Source organism: Amblyomma mixtum, chromosome 9, assembly GCF_055824585.1.
Source record: "Amblyomma mixtum isolate Tamu chromosome 9, ASM5582458v1, whole genome shotgun sequence".
In the NCBI taxonomy this organism is placed as follows: domain Eukaryota; kingdom Metazoa; phylum Arthropoda; class Arachnida; order Ixodida; family Ixodidae; genus Amblyomma; species Amblyomma mixtum.
The window spans coordinates 10,964,394-10,987,100 of record NC_143020.1 but is presented as its reverse complement, the minus strand read 5'-3'; the positions used below and the strand labels follow the sequence as shown (position 1 = coordinate 10,987,100).

Below are 22,707 nucleotides of genomic sequence, written 5' to 3'. Positions count from 1 at the left end.
CACCTCTGGCCAGGCTCTGCAGCTCCATGGTTGTGCACAAATCAGAATTTTTTCTTTGATCCTGGTAGCGGACGGCCTCATTTCCACAAAGTTCTTCGATATTGCTTGACAGAATTTCTCGTTGTAAAGGCCTGAAGGCCTGAGAACAAAGTTTCCTTCTTTGTTCGCCTGCAGAAGGGGCAGGCCGTTCTCCTTGCAATATGCGATCACCTTTTCAGTCAAGGCATTCCCTCTCGGAGCGGGTTTCTTCAGATTTTTTGCCGTATGATTCCGCTCAGTCAAAAACTGTTAAAAGAGCTATCGCCACCCTTTCTATGGAATCAGCAATGCTCAAGTCGTGCACTCACATGATGCGGGTGAGCTTCCACGGCGAGGTGAACAGAATGTGTAAAGCAGGGTTCCCTGATCACGTCTTGGCTGCTGTGACCGAGGCATTGCTGCAGAAACTTAAGGGCAAGCCAAAGGGGCCATGAAAGAAAAACATTCGGTGAAGCCAAACCAGTGGTGATATCGTATATGCACAAGGTACCCCACAATTTAAAACGAGTTGGCAACAAGTGCGGACTCCCGATGGTCTTCTCCGCCCCCTGAAAATTGGCCAAGATGTGCCCCAAGGTTAGCAGCGGTGCTAAAGCAATATCTGGGTGTGGGAAGAAGCACTCGAAGCCCTACGTAAGGTGTGCCACCGGAGTGGTCTACGAGATTCCCCTTACATGTGGCAAGGTGTACGTCGGTCAGACTGGACGCTGCGTCAACGAGCGTGCCAGGGAACATAGAAGGTCGTTAGGCAACGCATCAGATTCGTTCGAAAACCTACCCGCCCATTGCCGCCCTTGCATTGATGAAAATAAAAATAACTGTGTACCACGACTTCACGAGATTAAAATTCCAACTAGAAGTAAAGCTAGATTAGCTCGCGAACTGGCAGAAGTCTTTTTTATAAATGAGAGGGATGGCATGTGCGTCAGCACCACCTCTATCTCCTTACGAGGAAGTGAGCACAGATTGCTAAAAAATACGCGATTATGAGAAGTTATCGTCCGTGCATATGTTTTTTTTTGCCATGTAAGAAATGTGCGTGCGTTCACCTTCTTCGGGCTATATATATGCAATAAGTGGCTTTCAATAAACATAGTTGGAGTCAGCGCCCGTCCTGTCCGTCTTTCTGTGTGGTTTACGTAACCTTTAGCTCTGTTTTTACTTTCCTGAACACAATATCACATCAATTAGCCACGCAAAAGGGGCGGTTAAACGAACGTCCTAGGTAATTAACTTCAGAAAGATGGTTCTGCAATTTCTTTTTAAACAGCGTCACTGTATATTAAATGTTTATATTATTTTGTATTCAACGGATTGTTGCTGCAACCTTTTAGGTGCCTTTTAAGCACTACCTGCACAGGGTGTCTCCCAGACGATTCTGACCATGGGACCTCCTCCTTTACTTCGTATATAAATAAACTAGACAATGGTTTTATGCCCACCTTTATTCCTGTTTAACTATTCTTCAACGTACGATCGCAAGTGCATCCTTTTTAATAACAGCAGTAAAAACGGTTTAACAGCGACAATAAGTAAAAGCAAAGGCCACACATGGCTGTATTAATAAAGGAACAAGCTCGTTGAATGCGCAGAACTATGCCTCTAACAAAATCTATACAGTACAGAAATCGATACAGTAGCGAATCTAATCATCAAGTTACTGAGGGAGGCAGTCGAACACAGCAATGGGACATCCTGCCAGTAACGAAGGAGGAAGTAAAGAAAGCTTTAGGAGCAATGCAAAGAGGGCAAGCAGCTGGTGAGGATCAGGTAACAGCAGATTTGTTGAAGGACGGAGGAGAGATTGTGCTACAGAAACTAGCCACCCTGTATACGCAATGCCTTGTGACCTCGAGAGTAGCAGAAGCTTGGAAGAACGCTAACATTATCTTAATTCATAAGAAAGGAGACGTCAAGGACTTGAAGAATTACAGACCAATCAGCTTATTGTCCGTTGCCTACAAGGTATTTACTAAGGTAATCGCTAATAGAGTCAAGACAACCTTGGACTTTAGTCAACCAAATGATCAGGCAGGCTTTCGTAAAGGATACTCGACAATAGATCACATTCACACTATCAATCAGGTGATAGAGAAATGCGCAGAATATAACCAACCCCTATATATAGCCTTCATTGATTACGAGAAAGCATTTGACTCAGTGGAAACCTCAGCTGTCATGCAGGCATTGCGGAATCAGGGTGTAGAAGAGTGCTATGTAAAAATATTAGAAGATATTTATAACGATTGCACAGCTACTATAGTTCTCCATAAAGTCAGCAATAAAATTCCAATACGGAAAGGTGTCAGGCAGGGAGACACGATCTCGCCAATGCTCTTCACTGCCTGCTTACAGGAGGTATTCCGGGGTCTGGAATGGGAACAGTTGGGGATAAGAGTTAATGGAGAATACCTGAGTAATTTGCGATTCGCTGATGACATTGCCTTGCTAAGTCACTCAGGACAAGAACTGCAAAGCATTATCAATCAGTTAGACAAGCAGAGCAGAACGGTGGGGCTAAGAATTAACATGCAGAAAACCAAAGTAATGTTCAACAGCCTAGCAAGGGAACGGCAGTTCGCCATTGGCAGCGAAGTGCTGGAAGTAGTAAGAGAGTATGTCTAATTAGGGCAGGTAGTGACCGCAGATCCGGATCATGAGAGGGAAATAACTAGAAGAATAAGAATGGGGTGGAGCGCATATGGCAGGTTCTCTCAGATCATGAATGGTAGCTTACCAATATCCTTGAAGAGAAAAGTATACAACAGCTGTATCCTACCGGTACTCACCTATGGGGCGGAAACGTGGAGGCTAACAAAAGGGTTCAGCTTATGTTAAGAACAACGCAGCGAGCTATGGAAAGGAAAATGATAGGTGTAACGTTAAGAGATCGAAAGCGGGCGGAGTTGGTGAGGGAACAAACTCGGGTTAATGACATCTTGGTTGAAATCAATAGGAAGAAATGGGCTTGGGCAGGGCATGTAATGCGAAGGCAAGATAACCGCTGGTCCTTAAGGGTAACGGAGTGGATTCCAAGAGAAAGCAAACGTAGCAGGGGACGGCAGAAAGTTAGGTGGGCAGATGAGATAAGAAGTTTGCGGGGATAGAGTGGCGGCAACTGACAAAGGACAGGGTTAATTGGAGAGACATGGGAGAGGCCTTTTCCCTGCAGTGGGTGTAGTCAGGCTGATGATGATGATGATGATGCCTCTAACGAACACCAAAGACATTTCGGGCAATTTGGTGTTACACTAGAGACTCGGCCATGAAAGGAAAATCTAATATGACGGGACTGTTTCGATCAAAAATAGAATTTCAACGTCAGGTTCCAACGCGCTCTGCAATCTCTACCTGCTCAGTAAATACAAAAGGCAGAGGAGGTAAAATAAAAGAGAGCGACATGCCACTCAAGGTGCCCAGCACTAACTCAATCGCTTCCCTCCTAACACATACTACTCTGACTCACAGCTCAAAGGAATATCAATGAAGGATATTACCGGGTACGTACAAACAGTGAGTCAGTTGCAAATCAGTGTAGGCTGCGGAAAGTTTTCAATTTAGCAAAAATAATGAAGTGGAAACATTTTCGAGAGATATAGACAACGAGCTACGTTCACACTGAAATGAAGCTTTTAGACGAAGCTAGAGAATTAGTGGCTCGTTATACACGTAATAATACTGGTACTCAGAGTGAAAGTATTTCAATGAGCGCTCGTGAAAGCTGACATGTTAGCAAATTATGACGAGTGGTGGATCTGCGAATGCTAGAGTTTTGCTTACAGAGGACTATACTATATTATCACTACAGTGCACTAAAGTAATGAAAGCGAACTCTCCTAGTTAATTTTTACCAACATGAGTGCGGCTTGTAGATCCTGCGTTCATCAGCTCCTTGCCTGGTATGAAATGTGTGTTCGGTCCTCCCTCAATACTACCTACAGTTGTCCACTAACAGAGTAATATTGCTCTATCTATTCCTTCATAACCTTCCCTCCTGCATACCTAACACAGAGAGTAAGAGAATCAAAATCTCCATACAGGGCCAAATTTAATATTATACACAAGTGGCTATCTTGAAAGAAAAGCATGTTTGCCTTCAGAATTGAGTCCAACATAAAAAGCACACGTTCCATGGAGTAGCTTCTCGTTCTCCCCACTTGCATTCAGGCAACGAGCAGTACGCCAGATATAATGCCAGAGGCGTCCGCTGAAGCGTGTGGGATATGCTGGTATCCTTCCTCGTACCCGCTCCGGAGGTGGTGAAAATATTTATTACGAAGGGACAGGGGGTATGTTTGGATCAGCCCGTAAGGAACCGATCCTCACAAGCACTAGGTTGAAGTCCCTATTGGGAACCCCACTGGCTGTGGCCGCCGCCCGGGCGTGCCAGACTAAGGCTTGTTGGATCTGTGAGTCCTGGCAGCCGAGCAGGGTTGCCTCGCAGTCCTCTCGGACTGGGTTGGGGATGGGTGGAATAGCCGGGTAGGAGGGGCAGGCTCATACCATAAGATAGATATCCGAAAGCATCGCTCTACAGTGCTGGCAGCTGCCGTTAGAGGGGTCAAAATTTTTAGTACTGCCGGGTACAGCAATGTATTGATGAGAACGCTGGGAATGAGCCACTCATCTGCCTTTTTGAGGCCTTAACATGGGCGAGGGTAAAGGCGATGACCATCTTAGTAGTAGGTTGCAACATCTTTGAAGTTACAGACCGGATTAATATCCGGTTCCCGATCGGGTGGGGCGGAGGAAACAGCCCGGTGGAAGAGCGCGCGGGCGGCTGTGTCTGCTGCCTTGTTTCCTGCCAACCCCGGATGAGCAGGGGCCCCCTATAAGGCAACGGTGTGCGGGATCCGTATCCTGTATGCAGTTTGGGTCGATTCGATACGCTAGGAAGGGAGTGCAGCCTTGTTCGACATTCCAACAGGCCCCTCGGGAGTCGGTGATTGTGGATTTTGAACGGGAATATGAGGCCTCGAGAGCAATCGCGACCTCGTCTGCGTGTGTTGGACCGCGGGCTCTAAAGGTGAGGCCGTTAACTGTGTTGCTGTTGTGAACTATGCGACCGTGTACTATCTCCCGTGGTGATGGCTGCGGGCGTCCACGTAAAGCGCACCTGTTTTGTTGCCTTAATGTCGGGCTAGAGCTTCCGCCCGTGGCAGGCGCCAAACATTATGGTCTTCGTGTGACATGGCGGGCGCGTCTCCGCAGTTCTGGGATGTGAAACCTGTCTTCCAAGGGAGGGGTGTGTTGGACGTAATCGACCAATAAATGCGGCGAACCGACTCCGTTTGCAGCAAGCGCGTGTAGTGGCTTCTAATGTGCGCCTCCAAGAACTCCTGGAAACAAGCGAACGCGTCGGCTTAACGAGACGATGCGCGCGCCGCCAGGAATGCGGAGACAAGGCACTCTTCACGGTCGACAGAGGAGGCATTTTTCTGTGAGATGATAAATTCTATTTTTGCTTAAATTTATGCCGCCAACAGATCTAGCTGGCCTGAGACGCTTCTGGGGAATGACGAACTGTTATCTCCATTTCATGCTAGAATGCGGAGCGCTGCAGGCGCCTTTGACAAACTTTTGAAAAAGGGCGAGAGCTGGAGTTGGGGTCGCGAGCTGCGCTGCGCAACCTTACACAAGGAGCTCGCGTACACGGCTGAGTTACTGCTTTCCGACATAAACACGCAATTTGCGATTCAAACAGACGCATGCGACCTCGGATTAGGAGCAGCGTAGGGGCATGAAAGCGCCCTCCGTCTGGTGGCATTCGCGAGCCGTTCGTAGACGCCGGCGGAGAGGAACTTCTCAGTGACATAAAAGGAATGTCTTTCGATAGTTTATGCTCTGCGGAAGTTCGAATACTATGTCGACGGGGTGGTACCCTGCTGAAAAGAAGTTCTATGATTCAATAACCTCATAGATCATTCATCATAGAATATCATACAATCTGTATGACATATCATACAATCTCTATGATGTATCATACGAATTGTATGATATATCATACAGATTGTATGATATGTCATACAGATTGTATGATGTCATAAAGATTGTATGATATTCTATGATGAATGATCTATGAGGTTATTGCATCATAGAACTTTTTTTCAGCAGGGTACTTATTGAGTAATAATTGTTGGGGGGCTAGTTGGTGCATGTTTCCAGAAAATGGTTGTAGCGCCGAAACAGACAACACACAGAAAGCTATACGGGACAGGAGCAACCTCCAACTGATTTATTCAACGCGAACGCGAATGAATATAAGACAAACAATCAAGAAGCATCGCAAGATTTACATATGCGCGGGAGGCTTGTACAGAAATTGAAAAAAAAAACTTGAAAAATATTTGAAAAAGGAGATAGCCGAGTCACACAGGTGTGCCACCCCTGTGTATCTAAAAAAGCAGTTTCATTCTTACATACTGCAATTGAGGGGGTACTAACACAGTCGCTACAGCTGCTTTTGATATAGAAAGCCTCTAACAGTTCGCGGGCTGTCTGGTCCTGACTTCTGCTTAAAACCTTCGTTTCTTTCAGCCTTGCTCTACACTTAATCTTTCTTCACTGCAGGCTTTACATTGATGGGGCAGATGTGAGCCTGTGCCATTTTTCAAATCCCGATTGTGCTCTGCTAATCGGTCGTTAATACAGCGGCCGGTTTGGCCGATGTACTTCTTTCCGCACGTCAGAGAAATCTGGTTGACGACTCCCACAGCACATTTAACAAACTGAGCTGCATGTCTTTTCTTACATTCAGTTTTCTTTGCCTTGTTGGGATCAGTTTTAACGCACAGAACAGCCAGTTTCTTATGGGTGGAAAAAATCACAGGTGCCTTGTATTTTGTTGCCACATGCTTCAAATTGTGCGCCATCTTATGGGTGTATGGGATGACCACCGTCTACGTTTGGTTTTGGTGACCTCATGTTCATTGCCTTCTTGACTACATTCTTTCTTCAGTTTTCTCAATAACGTTTCTGCTACTGGGCTTACAAAGACGTTGGAAAGGATGCTTGTTCCAACTTCTGAAACTGGGTTTAAACCTTTCGTTCGCTTTATGGCAACATGAATTCTTCAGCGATGCTTCCAGGCGCATCTGGGCAATAGCGCGCTTTACAGTCTTTGAATTTGCATAATCATAGGGCATTAATTCCTTTCCGGCGCGAGGGCAATACATCCGGCAAAATCTTTCGTCTTTAAGGGTGATCTTAATGTTTAAAAACTGCAACCTATTGCCTTGGGCAAGCTCATGAGTGAAGTCCAGACCTTTTCCAAGTAGTTTAAAAGCAGATAAAACTTCTTCCACTGTTTGTGAGTAAAATAAGGGAACCTGTTTTTTTTTAAATAATTAAAAAGTTGTCAACATATCTAAAACTTTTCAGCACTTTGGCTTCGTCAAAAGTATCTACCAATGACCTGTCCAGCTCCGCAAGAAAGATGTTACACAGCACAGTATTGGTTCCTGCGTCGCTCCTATGACATGAGGGCCCGGCAGCACGAGCGCACAACAGCATCGATGCTCACGGCTACTTTGGAGGGAGCCTCGATGAATCTGGCTGAATTTCTACGTGAGATTACTAGATCCATCGAGCGAGAAGAACTGGCGAAGCTCTTCCCGGCTAAGGAACAGCGAAAGGTTGCCACACTAGCTGACGTTGATCGCGAGGAGGCGCTATCAGCTTTAGGTACGAGTCGACCACTACCACAACCTCAGCTACGCCGCCATCACATGTCGTTTAATTATGTCCCAGCTCCAATCACGCTACGACGCACCTGCCTCCGCCGCTGCACGAACTCAACCTCTCCAGCCGAATACCCTACCGCGTGTAGGGCGACGAAGAGCGGATGTCTATATAGTGCCACGCAATGAGCCGCTGCGCTACCACTGCGGTAAGGCTGGACATGTTTGGCGCCGCTCTCCATACAAAGGGATGGGCCTTCGAGGATTTGCGGCTGGTTTTCTTCATCCGATGTGCGGAGTACGACCGCAAGTCATAGCAGATTACATCTCGAAGTGGGCTCAGTACAACGCAGCTTCTCTCGGTCTCCATTTCTACATCACTATAGTTCCCCAGGTCGAGACCAGTCTCGGAGTCGCCGTAGGGAAAACTGCATGCAGCAGTCTCTGGAGGCGCGGCTGCTCAACGACAAAATGTGCAAGATCCTCCATCACCACAAGACATTTCCTATACAACGCCAAATTACGTAGCCGTACCGACGACTGATCAGCCCACTACCTCAACACTAGCCGATATCATGACGTACCCCTTTGTGGCCACGATGTCTTTCCTCGATGCCGGACCCCTTAGACGCACTGCAGCCGAAGCTTAATACCTCGACATCGCCAAAGTAAGACACTACCAACTACCGACAGAGAGGTTTCGGTTGACGGCGCCGATGTAACAGCACTAGTAGGTACCGGTTCAGATTATTGTGCGCTCAGTGCACAATTCACAGCGGTACTCAAGAAGGTCACAACCCATTGGGACGGCCCACACATCCGTACTGCAGGGGGACATTTGATCATACCGACGGGAACGTACGCGTCGCGAGTAACCGTGCAAGGACAAACATTCCTGGCAACGTTCGTCGTGTTAGCCCAGTGCTCTCGGTATGCCATACTCGGCATAGACATATAATAAGGGAGTAATTACTCATTGACATCCACCCGAGCGCAGCCATACGGCTACAAAGGAAAGCTATACAGCTTTCTCAGAAACTTCGTAGTTAAAGAAAAATTCGTCCTGGTCCGGGGTTCGAACCCGGCACCACCGCTTCACCGGAGCAGTCGCTCTACCAACTGAGGTAACCGGGACGGCAAGCTTATGGTAGGGCGAGACCGAATTGATCAATAACTCGAAGTGGGAACAGTGTTGGTCAAATGTTTAGAGGAATCCCCCAAGGTGGAGTAGATTTGTAATAAGGGAGTAATTACTCATTGACATCCACTCGAGCGCAGCCATACGGCTAAAAAGCAAAACTATACAGCTTTCTCAGAAACTTCGTAGTTAAAGAAAAAATCACCCTGGTCAGGGGTTCGAACCCCGGACCACCGCTTCAACGGAGCAGTCGCTCACCAACTGAGCTAACCGGGACGACAAGCTTATGGTAGGGCGAGAGCGAATTGATCAATAACTCGAGGTGGCAACAGTGTTGGTCAAATGTTTAGGGGAATCGCCCAAGGTGGAGTAGATTTGTAATAAGGGAGTAATTACTCATTGACATCCACCCGAGCGCAGCCATACGGCTACAAAAGAAAGTTATACAGCTTTCTCAGAAACTTCGTAGTTAAAGAAGAATTCGTCCTGGTCCGGGGTTCGAACCCGGGATCACCGCTTCACTGGAGCAGTCGCTCTACCAATTGAGCTAACCGGGACGGCAAACTTATAGTAGGGCGAGAGCGAATTGATCAATAACTCGAGGTGGGAACAGTGTTGGTCAAATGTTTAGGGGAATCGCCCAAGGTGGAGTAGATTTGTAATAAGGGAGTAATTACTCATTGACATCCACCCGAGCGCAGCCATACGGCTACAAAAGAAAGTTATACAGCTTTCTCAGAAACTTCGTAGTTAAAGAAAAATTCGTCCTGGTCCGGGGTTTGAACCCGGGATCACCGCTTCACTGGAGCAGTCGCTCTACCAATTGTGCTAACCGGGACGGCAAACTTATAGTAGGGCGAGAGCGAATTAATCAATAACTCGAAGTGGGAACAGTGTTGGTCAAATGTTTAGGGGATTCCCCCAAGGTGGAGTAGATTTGTAATAAGGGAGTAATTACTCATTGACATCCACCCGAGCGCAGCCATACGGCTACAAAGGAAAGCTATACAGCTTTCTCAGAAACTTCGTAGTTAAAGAAAAATTCGCCCTGGTCCGGGGTTCGAACCCGGGACCACCGCTTCACCGGAGCAGTCGCTCTACCAATTGAGCTAACCGGGACGGCAAGCTTATAGTAGGGCGAGAGCGAATTGATCAATATCTCGAAGTGGGAACAGTGTTGGTCAAATGTTTAGGGGAATCCGCCAAGGTGGAGTAGATTTGTAATAAGGGAGTAATTACTCATTGACATCCACCCGAGCGCAGCCATACGGCTACAAAGGAAAGCTATACAGCTTTCTCAGAAACTTCGTAGTTAAAGAAAAATACGCCCTGGTCCGGGGTTCGAACCCGGGACCACCGCTTCACCGGAGCAGTCGCTCTACCAATTGAGCTAACCGGGACGGCAAGCTTATGGTAGGGCGAGAGCGAATTGATCAATACCTCGAAGTGGGAACAGTGTTGGTCAAATGTTTAGGGGAATCCCCCAAAGTGGAGTAGATTTGTAATAAGGGAGTCATTACTCATTGACATCCACCCGAGCGCAGCCATACGGCTACAAAGGAAAGCTATACAGCTTTCTCTGAAACTTCGTAGTTAAAGAAAAATTGGTCCTGGTCCGGGGTTTGGGTGGTCCCGGGTTCGAACCCCGGACCAGGACGAATTTTTCTTTAACTACGAAGTTTCTTAGAAAGCTGTATAGCTTTCTGGATATTGGCCAATGTAGGTAGACGAGAGAACGCGAAGAGACGGCATTCACCTCTCCAGACGGTTTGCACGAGTTTCATGTGACGCCAATCGGTCTTTGTTCGGCACCTGCAACTTTGCAAAGACTCATGGATACCGCTCTTTCGAATTTGAAGTGGCAAACACATCATCTTTTTTGCCCCCGACTTTCGAGCGGCACCTGCGTCGCCTCGAGGAGGTATTGCAGGCCATAACATCATCAGGCTTTACTCTAAAAGTCGAAAAATGACATTTTGCATGTGAAGAGTTGTTTTAGGCAATGTCGTGAAGCAGTGTTAGAGCTTTAGGCCATGTCGTGAACCAAGAAGGGGTCCTTGTGGGTCCCAAGAAAACATCCTTCATTGCCCACTTCGCTTCCTCGGGCTATGCGCGTATTACTCCTGCTTCGTAGAGAATTTCTTTAAAGTTGTCTGACCTCTTACTGATCTGACAAAGGCGCATATACAGTTCAAGTGGGAACCACTACAGGAGAAGGCGTTTCAAGAGCTTCAACGCCCCCGGCAGTCATCCTCCCCTTCCCACACGCTGGCGCAATTTGATTACCTTGCAGACGCAAGGGTTTACACCGATGCGAGTAAAGTTGTTTTCGGCCCTGTCTTCGTTCAAGTTCAGCTGGACCAAGAACGTGCCATTACCTATGCCAGCCGCGCACTATCGAAGACAGAAGACAACTACTCTGCGTCTGAAAAACAACGCTTTGCCATCGTGTGGGCAGTTTCGAAGTACAGACCATACCTTTATGGCCACTCTTTCAAAGTAGCGACCCATCACCACGCACAATGCTCATTGACGGACCTCAACGATCCCTCCGGCCGCCTCGCACTATGCAGGCTTCGACTTTAAGAGTTCGATATCACCGTCGTTTACAAATTCGTTCGCACATACGCAGACGTGGACTCCTTATCTCGTGTGGTCATGCAACCAGCTTCGGACGACGTTGCTGACGACGATAAGGTATTGCTCAATGCAATATATACCAACGGTTTTGCCGAGCATCAACGAGCAGACCCCGATCTTCGCGACGTCATTCGTTATCCTAAAGGGGCCAGCAGCAAAGTTCCCAAAGCCTTAAGCAGTCTATGTCGAGTCTCTGCATGCGTAACGGTGTTCTCTTCAGGAAGAATTTATCTTCCAACAGTAGTCCATGCTCTGTCGTCAACGTGGACCTTCGCAACACATTTTTTACGCCTGCCATGACGAAACCAGCTTCCCACCATCTTGGTGTTACTAGAACACAAGCCAGAATTCAAGACAAGCACTACTGGCCTTGCCTGGGTCCTGTGGTTGCACATAATGCACGCACTTGCCGGAATTATCAGCGCCGCAATGGTCAGCCCGCGAATCCAGCCGGATTTCTCAAGCTCATTGAGCCGTCTTCGCGAGCGTCTCAATAAGTCGGCATGGACTTGCTCAGACCCTTTCTTACATCCGGCCCCGGGAAAAGGTGGATAATAGTTGCCAGTGATTATCTCACGCCTTTTGCGGAGAAAGCATCAGCTCAAACTAGCACCACTATCCAAGTAGTACAGTTGTCCGTCAAATCGTCTTACTCAGGTGCTCCACAAGTTCTGATTACGGAGTGAGGGGCTTCCTACTGCTCTGAGCTCCTGTGCCACGTTCAAGTTTGAAGTAACACCAGTGACCATAGGACGAAATATCATCCCAAACTAACGGACTGACAGAACATCTAAACAGGACGCTTGTAGACATCGTTTCAATGTACGTGGATATGGAAAACAAATCATTGGACGATGTCCTGCCCTGCGCTACGTCTCTATTCACATGTTAGAGAAATATATTTGTTCCTTTTACCAGTTAGCCCTGATAGACTCGGCGGGTTTCACACTTTTACAATTGTGGACTGCGCGTATGCGTTAGGATAATTATCCTATGTTTTGTGGTATCCTGGAACGCATCCATTTTGGTTCAATGAACATATATGTTCAACTTAGTTTTAACTTGTGTCACGTGTGCGTATTCTTTTTTTTCTGCATCCCAGCTACTACCATCAGCCAGGTACATCACTTCTGAAGTTCGCGTTTGCAATTTTTTGTGTACGTCTCGAGTAAAATGTACTTTATCGATTCATCAATCGAAATTGAACTCATTCATTGATTGATCGTTTGATTAATTCATACTGCCAAGGCCAATGGTTGAAACGACACCACGTATTCCTACGTTCAGCTTGGGCCAGTAATGAGCACAGAAACCTCTCCCCCTTCACTTTCAAAGAGCAACAACAAAGGGTAAGTAAAGAGGTTATCGAATAGAATCGGTTTAGAATTGTTATATTATCACGGCCCGACTCTCGAATAAACGGAAATACAAAGCCTAACAGGACGCCGTTTTCATTGCAGAAAATGCAATGCTTGTTACAATTAAGGGACTTCTAAGTCACCTTTCATTATTTTTCTGACATTTCATCTCCTATCGCTCACGTGCTGGAACGTAACAGGACAGACGCCCTGCAGAGCGCGCCCTTCAAGCGCGTCTACTCTTATTGCGGCGGTCCTACAGTAGGAGCAAACATTTGGCAGAGTGCGAGTGCAGAGTTATCAACACTAGACGAATCTGTACCGTGATGTATCAACACGCTGTATCACAATCCGCTGATATGCGGCGTGAACTGTAGCACAATAATGTCAGTCTGCACATAGCCTCCTACGAGATTACTTTACTTATAAAAGGGAAAACGTTTCGAGCCACTTTGCATGTGTATCGAACGATCTGCGGTTTTTCAGCATGTTTGATGGGGACCACTGTCTTTGCAAAGCGTGATAAGCAAGCGAAGATATGCGTAATTCTCAGTTTTAAACGAGCAAAATGCAGTGTCTGACAGGCGGTCTTTAAAAAAATGGTAAATTGTGCTGTTTACGTCTTGTAGCGGCATGTGGGATAAGAGACTGGTTTGTAAATGGTCGATTGGGGTTTACCGTCCCATAGCGACTCAGGCTATGAGGGACGTCAGAATGAAGGGCTCCGGAAATTTCGACCACCTGGGGTTCTAAACATGCACTAACATCGCACAGCACATGAACCTCTAGAATTTCGCCTTCACCTAAGTTCGACCACCGCGGCCGGGATCGAACCCGCGTTTTTCGAGTCTGCAGCCGCGCGCCATAACCACTGAGCCACCGCGGTGGCCGTGTGCTAAAAGGCGCCCTCTGAATATATATTCGGTCGCTCTCTCAAGGAGCTAGAGTCACATGCTAGATCTAAGTATTACGATCCGATAAACAGAAAGCAACAGGGCTGAACGCCCAAGTCAAATTAAATGTCGTGAAATTAAATGCAGGATTCTGCTAAGATTGGAACGGATGAATACGCTAGCAGCATTACGAGACAGCAAGAGTTCCAGTAGATACAGTACCTTACCGAACGAAGACCAAACGTATAAAATGTTGAACAAAAAGATACTCGAGGTTAACCGAAAATCGAATAGGACATTGATGGTCATTTAGATGCTGGACCACGTTGTAACTAAATAAAAACTTAAGTCCCTAGAAGAATCAGGTGATAAACGGAATTTAGGATTGTGTGCGCATTGTATAGCCTCTTCTGTCCGATAAAAACAAAAACTCTTTCTCAATAGGCCAAACGCTTCTCGCTTCAGCTGGAAGCGGCCGGATCGATAGAATCATAATTATACACCACATTTTCGAATCAACGATACGTGCGCGGTCGACATGTTTTTGCGCAAATACAGGTAAATAAGAGTGTTTCTCTTAAATGTTTAGCGCAGTTTATTCAATGGCACCATCGGAATAAAGAAAAGCGAAGTTATATCTAGGATACAATTTTAAAAGACTCGCATCATTGTTTGACATACTGTCAAATAAATGCACGTTATGCATTAGTGCTTACCTGAAACCGACTGTTGTAATAGAAATGAAGCCGAAGAAGGGTGCTTAACTGCTTCGTCACTGAAGTTCCAGCCAGGGCAGACACCACAGCCATTGGGCGCATAGATTCATAGAGCGGCGGGGAAACCAGGAAGGGGTAAACAGTCACTTCCCGGATAATCAACAGCCTATAGAAGCTGAGACTCGCAACGCCTGGCACGTGGTAGATGCTATGCCTTGGCCGACGGAGCGACTGCTTGAAGAAGGCTACGGTGGTCTTCGCTGCTCTTTGGTACAACTCGAATAATGACGAGTCGGTATCGTTGGGGAGATAGGTATAGGCGTGGTCCAGCATCGTCCAGGATCGTGTCATGTTGAAGGCATTGGCTGAGATGCGCTCAAGCGTAGCCCTCACCTTCTCTGCCAAGGACTCACTGTAGCTCTTCGCCCAACCGTGTAGTGATTGTTTCGACCACCGGACGATGTTCCACGTGGGTGTCGCATCCTTTTGAGCAACTTTGTGCAGTTGCCACTTCACCAGCGGCATCACCCACTCCAAGACTTCTATGCACTTAAAAAAGCGATGGTATTCTTGGCTACCCCCGTGGCCCATATCCTCAAGCAAACTGTTGGTCAGGTAGGTGGACACCATTGGCGACAGTGCCCAAACAACGTAGGCACCCAGGAAAAGTTGGAAAGGCTCCTGGTAGCCACTGCGGTTGAAGTACGCGGAGTCCAGGTGTGCAAATAGGTCAGGGTGGAGGTTCACGATCTCGTCCGATGGCCAGAGTTGCGAGTCATCAGGAAGGTGGCCATTTATCGCTCTTCGGAGGTCTGGGTCGCTCAGGTTATTGAAGTGGGGAAGGTGGTCATTGGCCCCAAAAGCCCGCACGAGGTCGACAATATCGTCGTGTGTCATCAGGACCTCTCGGATCATAGTCGAGTAAGACTGGCCCGTTCGGCCAACGATCTCCGCGCACCGTCTGAGGTAGTGGATCGCTTTTCCTCTTGCATACAGTGCCTCGATGTCTCTGATCCACTGGATGCTGCGTGGGTCCAGACTCATATAGATGGTGTTCTCTGATGGACGTAGTGGGTGCCGACCCACGTAGAAGGCCCAGAACATAGGGATGCCGAGGTGTAGAGAGGATCGCACTAGGGTGTTGAGAATCTGTGGACGCGTCGCCGTTGATTTCCCTGGCCATGGGAGGTCAAGATCAGTGAGGAAGGTGGTGAATGCAGAAGTGTTTCTCAGCTCCCCCTGCAAACGATTCGTTATACTGTTAACAGTTTTTTTATTTCCTGCGAAAAAACTCTTCTACCTTATTACTGTGGACGATGATTGACAGACCGGTTATAGCCATTATGCATGGCCAGCTGCTTTAAAACTGGAAACCTAGAGCAACTGTTTCCTCTAAATAAGAGAGCGAGGAAATGCTGAGTTTCTCAAACTATTTTTGGTTACATCTGCTAAAAGCGACGGTCACTAGACATGTTTCAATTCACGAGCCTCAAAATTAGTAGCTGGACAACTTGAAAGCAATTGTGGCCTTTGGTTAGGTATAAGAAGCTAGAAGTAACGAGAGCTTCGGCGCATGGGAGGTACACACTACAAGGCCATGCACTGGGAATAGTGGCAGCAATTGCGGCTATGTGCTAGAAAACGCAGCGAGAGCAAGCTGTGCCAATAGCTGCACAGGCATGGCCAGCGTCCTACGGTACCTGATGACTCTACAGGCGCCTATGATGCCTGCCCAGGAGTTGCGTCCCTTAGAGTCATTCATACTGGTGGTGAAACCTTTTACTTTATTTACAGCAGTTTATGCCATAGTATACATTAATTCCCGGTGAGTTGTCCGAGAACGAATAACTAATTTCGTCACCTAAAACAACGACATTGGCATGATGCTTGCAAGCATGCATACACAGTAAAGTGCGCAAAGGCATTACCCCAATGCGTTTTCTCCTATTATAGAAAACAGTCTGATGAAGAAGTAACTGATTGCTCCAGCGTGTACACGCGCAGTAGCGGTTTTTTTCTGGCTCCACGATCATTTCACTGCGGCATCATAGAATCCCTTTGTTGCGAGCGAGGCTCGAGACTTCGAATCGACGACAAATTTGTTGTCATGATTAAATCGCTTACACAACCGTTGACAAAGGGCTCCTCGAACCTTTCCGACACGTTTCATCAGAGCGCCCGAGCAGCCCTAAATGCAGAGTGCTTATTCAGAACACACTGGGGGGCAAAGTCCCACTCACTAAGATCGGATATCTATAAAACAGAACTCGTGGATTAGAATATTAACCTAACATGAGGGAAATGAAAGGCGCAAGTTAACATAATTTCGTGTGAGAGAGCTCGCTAATTGGATTTCAACGTCAGTTTAGCCCAAGAACTGGTTACTGGTGTCCTAAACTAACCGCGCGGCATCTACCGATCCCGCTTGTGGTTGATTTTAAAGGAAAATTTCGTCCGCCACAGTGAGTGAGCGAAGGCAGTTTGCGCACCAGGCGTCAATAGGGAAGCGCAAAGCTGACTGCTGTTCCTTGTGCACATAGTCTGTCATTCGCCGGGTTTACGTACTTCATTCATTCAACACCTGAATGAACACACACTAAAATTAAGGGAAGGCATGAAATCAAATGCCGTCTATTAAGACGCCATGCACCACCATATTTTATTCTTGGTTATCTTATGTCCGCACAGTGAACATCAGGACCGCCACCTATAATTCATTTATTTCTTTATTTCTTTGACAGTGCCAAATTTATTTCGGCAGTCTTGGCAGGAGTAAGTACATGAAAGAAAATCAGTTTGCGCTTAAAGCAGAATAGTCAACAAAAATATGAATTTTGCAACCATGAAATAATACGCATAAATACAGTCTGTTCGCAAAGTACAAAAGAACTTATGTAATGCTCAATAAAACCGGCAGTGACGTCATTAAAAATGCAGGTACGCCAAAACAACATAGAAGTTTTGGAAATGAATTGCAACCTGAGAAGATTGCTCTTGTTTATAAATGAGCTTCTACGGCGGACACGAATGAGAAGACCAAGGACAGAGATTTCTTGCGCTATGGTGTTCAAAAGAAGATATTGTAGACGTTGATCGCTTTTCTTTAAAGCCACGCTGTGGTGCCTATGCCGCGGAGCTTGTAGCCTTTCATTCTGCTCTTACTTGTGCTATTCATAACCATCACTCTTTGCCCGTTCATTTTACACAGATTCTCGATCTCTGCTCTGTGCCTTGTCTTCAGTTACGTCTTTTAACCTGACGATTCTTAGCATTAAAAAAGATGTGTATTTCATATCGGGGGTCACTCAGGAATTTTCGGTAAAGAGTTAGCCGACCAAGCTGCTCTAGTGCCGGGCAATATGGCATAAAATAACTTCCCGTTGGGCAACTTCGTTTTGATTCATAGTTAAATATTTAACGCCGCAAAAAACAGACAAAACACATAGGTACACGAGAAGACGAAGTTTACACACGTCTACGCTTTCACTCCGCGGGTTCGTTCACAGCTACGTCGTTCTTCACATCTTTTATGGCGCTCTTTTGGGAGGCGAGATTAATGGTGGCACATATTTAATCCATTGCATTCCTTGCACCGTTAAGAATTTCCCCATTTGGCTACTCGGATATTCTTTTATTACATTGCTTACTGGGCATGGTAGATTTCATTTTATATTGAAAAAACTAGACTCTCTCTATCTTCAGCTTCTAACTATGGAATGCTATGGGAACACATCCGTCTCTACTTCCGGATTAGTTCCCTTATTGCTTCTTTTGTCTCCTGTTGAAAATATCGTTGCTCATCAGGCATTGCACCATCTGCGTAGCCCTCCCTTCTCAGAGAGCTTGCTACTTGTGCACTTCTCCTTGAAATGGTTAACCTCACAAACAATTGAATTCCTAATCATCCACGTTGATTTATTTCTTTCCTCTCATTTCTCTTCCACAAGCTATCCACAGAGGAGAGCTCTGTGTTCCTTTGTTGGGCATGGGTGCCTTTGGCCGTGTCCTGTATACTGTGCTTTGACTTTGTGCCTGTGGCATTCAGTGTGGTGTCACTGGCTTCGTCTTGTTTTATTTCGATTATGCTGTCACTTCCCTCATTTTCATCGTGGCCTGCACTCTGCGGGTTGTAGGTATGCAGGTCACTTTGACTGTGAAGTGCCTTTCGATTTCTTTTCTTTATTTTGTTAAATTTGTTTTTGCTGCTCTCATTTTTCCTTCAATTTTTCTGTTTCTTTGAAGCATTTAGCTTCTTTTAAACATTGCCGCGTCTGCAAAATAATAGCAGCTCGGCGGCTGTTCGGCACGCAGCTCGTGCGGCCCGCTGTTCGCTGCTGAAGATGACGAAACTGGACGTTCCATCCTGGCCGTCGCGGTGGGCGTTCGCATCTTCTCGGTGTTGGCGTTCCTCTGCCGTCTAGACGCGGCGCTACCTGTACCAACTGCTACGTGACAATATCTTTAATTGACATTAAACAAGGAAAAACGTTGCTTGTCCGGGCTCCGTCTATCTTTCTTTTATGTTTCTTACATTTTCTGAGAGGAACAATAAAAGCGTAAAAGCGTATTGAATAGTAAAGCGTAACTATTCAATATCCCAGGCTATGAATGAGAAGCAAAAAGTATTAGTTTCATTATGTGACATCACATTTCTTTTACTATGGGTACTTGGGCTTTCCCTTCCTTTAACAAAATTCATATAGTCATTGATTGCCCTTTTTTTGCTTGTTGACAATATTAGGTAATGTCTGCACGGAGCGTAGTGTACGCTGAACATTTAGTGTTGGGAGGACAGCTCATGTTCTAGGATAAGCGATGGAGTGTTGTGTATTGTGGACGTTATAAACGAATTTAAATGCTTTCAATTGCAAGATTGCAGTTTCATTTAAATTGGACTTTGTGCGACGATGCCTGACTGTATCAGCATATTCGAGCAAGCATGTGGCAAGCGTCGTGTAGGCAGCAAGTTTAGTCGAACTATTAGAACGTTTTAGGTGGTGAACAGCTTTAGCCTTAATAAAAAGGAAGCTAACAGTCTTTTAAAGCAACCAGAGAGAAGGGGAATCACAGCTGAACAAGCTGACGTCAAATCAAAACAAAGGCAGAAGCCAGGATATTTAATCCGATTTGATAGGGAGATCAGCGGCACAGGACAATAATTCGACGTTTCTCAGAACGCTAGGAGCATGCAGAACGAGTTCCAGTGACAAAAAGACAAGCTCAGAATCCTTTCCCTACTGATACTGAAAACTCTCTTTCCGTTACTCCCTTTACCCTTTTGAATCGCACCCGAAATGTGCTGATTCTCGTTTCAGGATTCTTCTGCACCTATGCTCCGTCCGTTCTTGACCCTGAATAGTCGTGTCTCAACGAGCGGAACACTCGTAACAAATTCCACATACAATAGCATTGAACTGGGTGTGAGGAACCTCAGTTATTAAGGAAGCAATGTTAAAACGCCCATAGCCCCGTAGCTCACCTGGCTGAGACACCGGAACAGGAACCCTGCAGCTTTCCCACTGGCCTTGGCCGAGTGCACAGGAACCTTGTGGAGGAGGATTTCCTTGACGATCCGCCTGCTGAAAGCTGTGCGGTACTTGTCCAGGGGGGCAGGATAGCGGTTCTTGGCGCTGTCCCAGCCGTGGCACACGTGCCTGCCGAGTGAAAATCGTAAACGTATTTTGAAAGGGACTAATGACACACTGAGAAGAAATAAAGTTGGCCCAAACAAACATACTGTAGCATTCCAATGTCAAAGAGGCTGCCTTCGATTGTGAAGAATCCACGGTACTTGGAAGACACCCAAGTACGCCCAATGACGTCGGCAGGTAAGACATGGTACCAGACGAGGCGCACTTCGCCTTCTTACCTGTCGAACCGCGAAACATCCTTGTGCGTGTAACGCCTTCCAAGCACTTTCGTTTTTCAATTCTTTTCGGCGGATATAGCAGTTACTTCACACCGATCATAGGTTATGAAAAACTGTTTCTCTATCCGAGCATTAAACTATGTTCTCAACTCCCGATTCCGTACTTTGGTTTTAAGTACAGGACGAGCGCTCGAAAATAATCAGAAGAGGAATTTCAAGTAATTGTCTTAATGCCGGTTTTAAAAAAGAAAAAAAAGTTCTTACTCTAAATTCAAGAACGTGTTAAACAGCATTTGAGCGTCTATGCATGTCAGGCTTCCGCACAGATACTGTATCAGTGGTTGCAGAGAACTTGCCGCCGAGAAAAGGCGCACTAAGAAACAAGGACAGCGTTATCAGCGAAGTCAACACGGCTGATGCCGTACGTTCACAACCAAAGAAGATAGCAAGCAGATGCAGACAGGAAATACCAGAAGTTTGTCCGATGATGGTAAAAAAAAAAAATTACCGACGATTACGTTACTTCCTAATGCGAAATTTGAGCGCAGCAAATAAGCTGTTTCACCTTTTCGATAGATTGAGGCAAAGAAATCGAGCAACACATGTATGCGCTATCACAGAATTTTTTTTTTATTTTTCACACGTATTCCTTTAACAAAGACTCCACTAACAGTTCTTGACAGTCATGAAGGAAGCTTTGTGGTCAGAGAAATAGACTGATATATGTTCGACTTGGTACACCAATGCTTGATTCTCAAAGATGAGATCTATACAAGTGCCTCGCGAGGTTGTCACAGCCGTGGGACGCGTTACGAGCGAGAGGAACGGGATGTTCTCCCGCATAAGTGTTAGGAAATTGCTGTTTGTCTTTATGTCAACATTAAAGTTCCCCACTACTAACATCGGTGTGGATCGATGGACGGTTAATGCGAGTTGCAGGAAGTGCACGACGTTTTTCGTGAGTGCGGTAGGGGCGAAGTAGGCAGCTACTACCAGCAAGCCGTTGGACAACTTTGCGGCGCACAGTTCGCCAACTTCATGTGACGTGCCAAACATTTCGACTGGTATTGCAGAGAGACCTGTGCGCAAGTAGATAGCGACTCCCGCCGTTCTGTTGTGGTCTCTGCGAGCACCACAGCAGTATAGGAAATCTATGATTTCGAGAGGCTCTTCGGGATCCATCCAGGTTTCAGCAAAGCAAAGTACAGAGGAATGGCGCAGAATGTGATCGCAGTGTACGTCCTTGGCATGTGCGGCAAGGGAGCGTACGTTAAGAATGTGGTTGTGAATGATGAATCAAGTGCTGCCAGCGAATGACGCGTCCATTGGCTGTCTGCGTGTGTTACTGATGTGTGGTTAACATGTTAAGCTTCGCCTGTAAGAGTGGAACGCGACAGCCTTTTGCAACGCTGCCAGGGAGTCCACAGAACGCCATCGCCAATTCGGCTGTACGCCTTGCTGGAGGGTAAATTTATTTTTTGAGGAAAGGAAATGTATCTGTCTCGCATGTCTGGGTGGACACCTGCACCTCGCCATAAGGGAAAGGGGGAAGATGGGAGTGAACGAAGACGCCGTATTAGCTAGACGCGCCTTTGTTCATTCCAAACCATTCAGCTGGCATTACGGAGTGGCTAGCGTGCTCGTATCGCACTCCGGAGACCCTGGTTCGATTCCCCAACTCGAACAATTTCGTTCTCGGTTTTATTGGTTTATGCGGTCTAACTAGAAAGGTTAATTAGGCTATTTCATATTTATATTATTGTATTTCTATCCATCGTGTTCTGTCATTAACCTGTCAATTGTTGGAACTGTCTAGGATGTTCGACATAACGTATATGAAACGAGCAACGTCTTACTGAGAGGGGAAGTGCGTGGTGGTGGAGGGAACGCGGCTTCGTACTTATCTGTTTTTTTTTCAGCAGCGTCTCCTTCCGACAGTTGGGAAACTGCGCCGGCGAGCCAGGGAGCAGAGCGGCTCCACGCGAACCGTCTAGGCGGTGGCGCTGCGGTCGCTTTAGGATGAGCGCGTCGTCTGCTACTCCCAGCTTGAGGGTTGCCGGAAGTAGATGGCTCGCGTCCGTTAAAAAAACAACGTATTTAAGGAATATTACCCACCCGAGGAATATTATCAACATAAACTACGAGGAGGCAAGCGGTACGTCATGTTTCTCTAAACCGCGGAAAGAAGGGCTTCCAGTTTTCTCCGATATTTACAGCCAAAAGCTCAACCTCGAGCATCCTGCCCTCACGTACCCCAGACGTGGAGCGCACGCAGACTTCGCAATTCGTAGATGAGCGCGGCTAGAAGCAGCCGCCCCCGGCGCAGACGATGCGAGGCGCGAACTAACGTTAATCATTCGCGCAGCAAACAGTGA

The 22,707-nt window shown here is 46.7% G+C and overlaps 1 protein-coding gene across 1 annotated transcript in view; it reads right to left on the bottom strand.

Moving 5' to 3' along the window:
- Positions 1-22,707, bottom strand: part of LOC149328299 (neprilysin-11-like) — a 48,187-nt gene that overhangs the window by 16,333 nt on the left and 9,147 nt on the right. Inside the window, exons 2-3 of the mRNA XM_089560306.1 lie at positions 19,943-20,117; positions 14,464-15,702 (exon numbers count right to left, since the gene is read on the bottom strand). Of these exons, the coding sequence (XP_089416432.1) occupies positions 14,464-15,702; positions 19,943-20,117 (1,414 nt within the window). The remainder of the gene's footprint in view (positions 1-14,463; positions 15,703-19,942; positions 20,118-22,707) is intronic.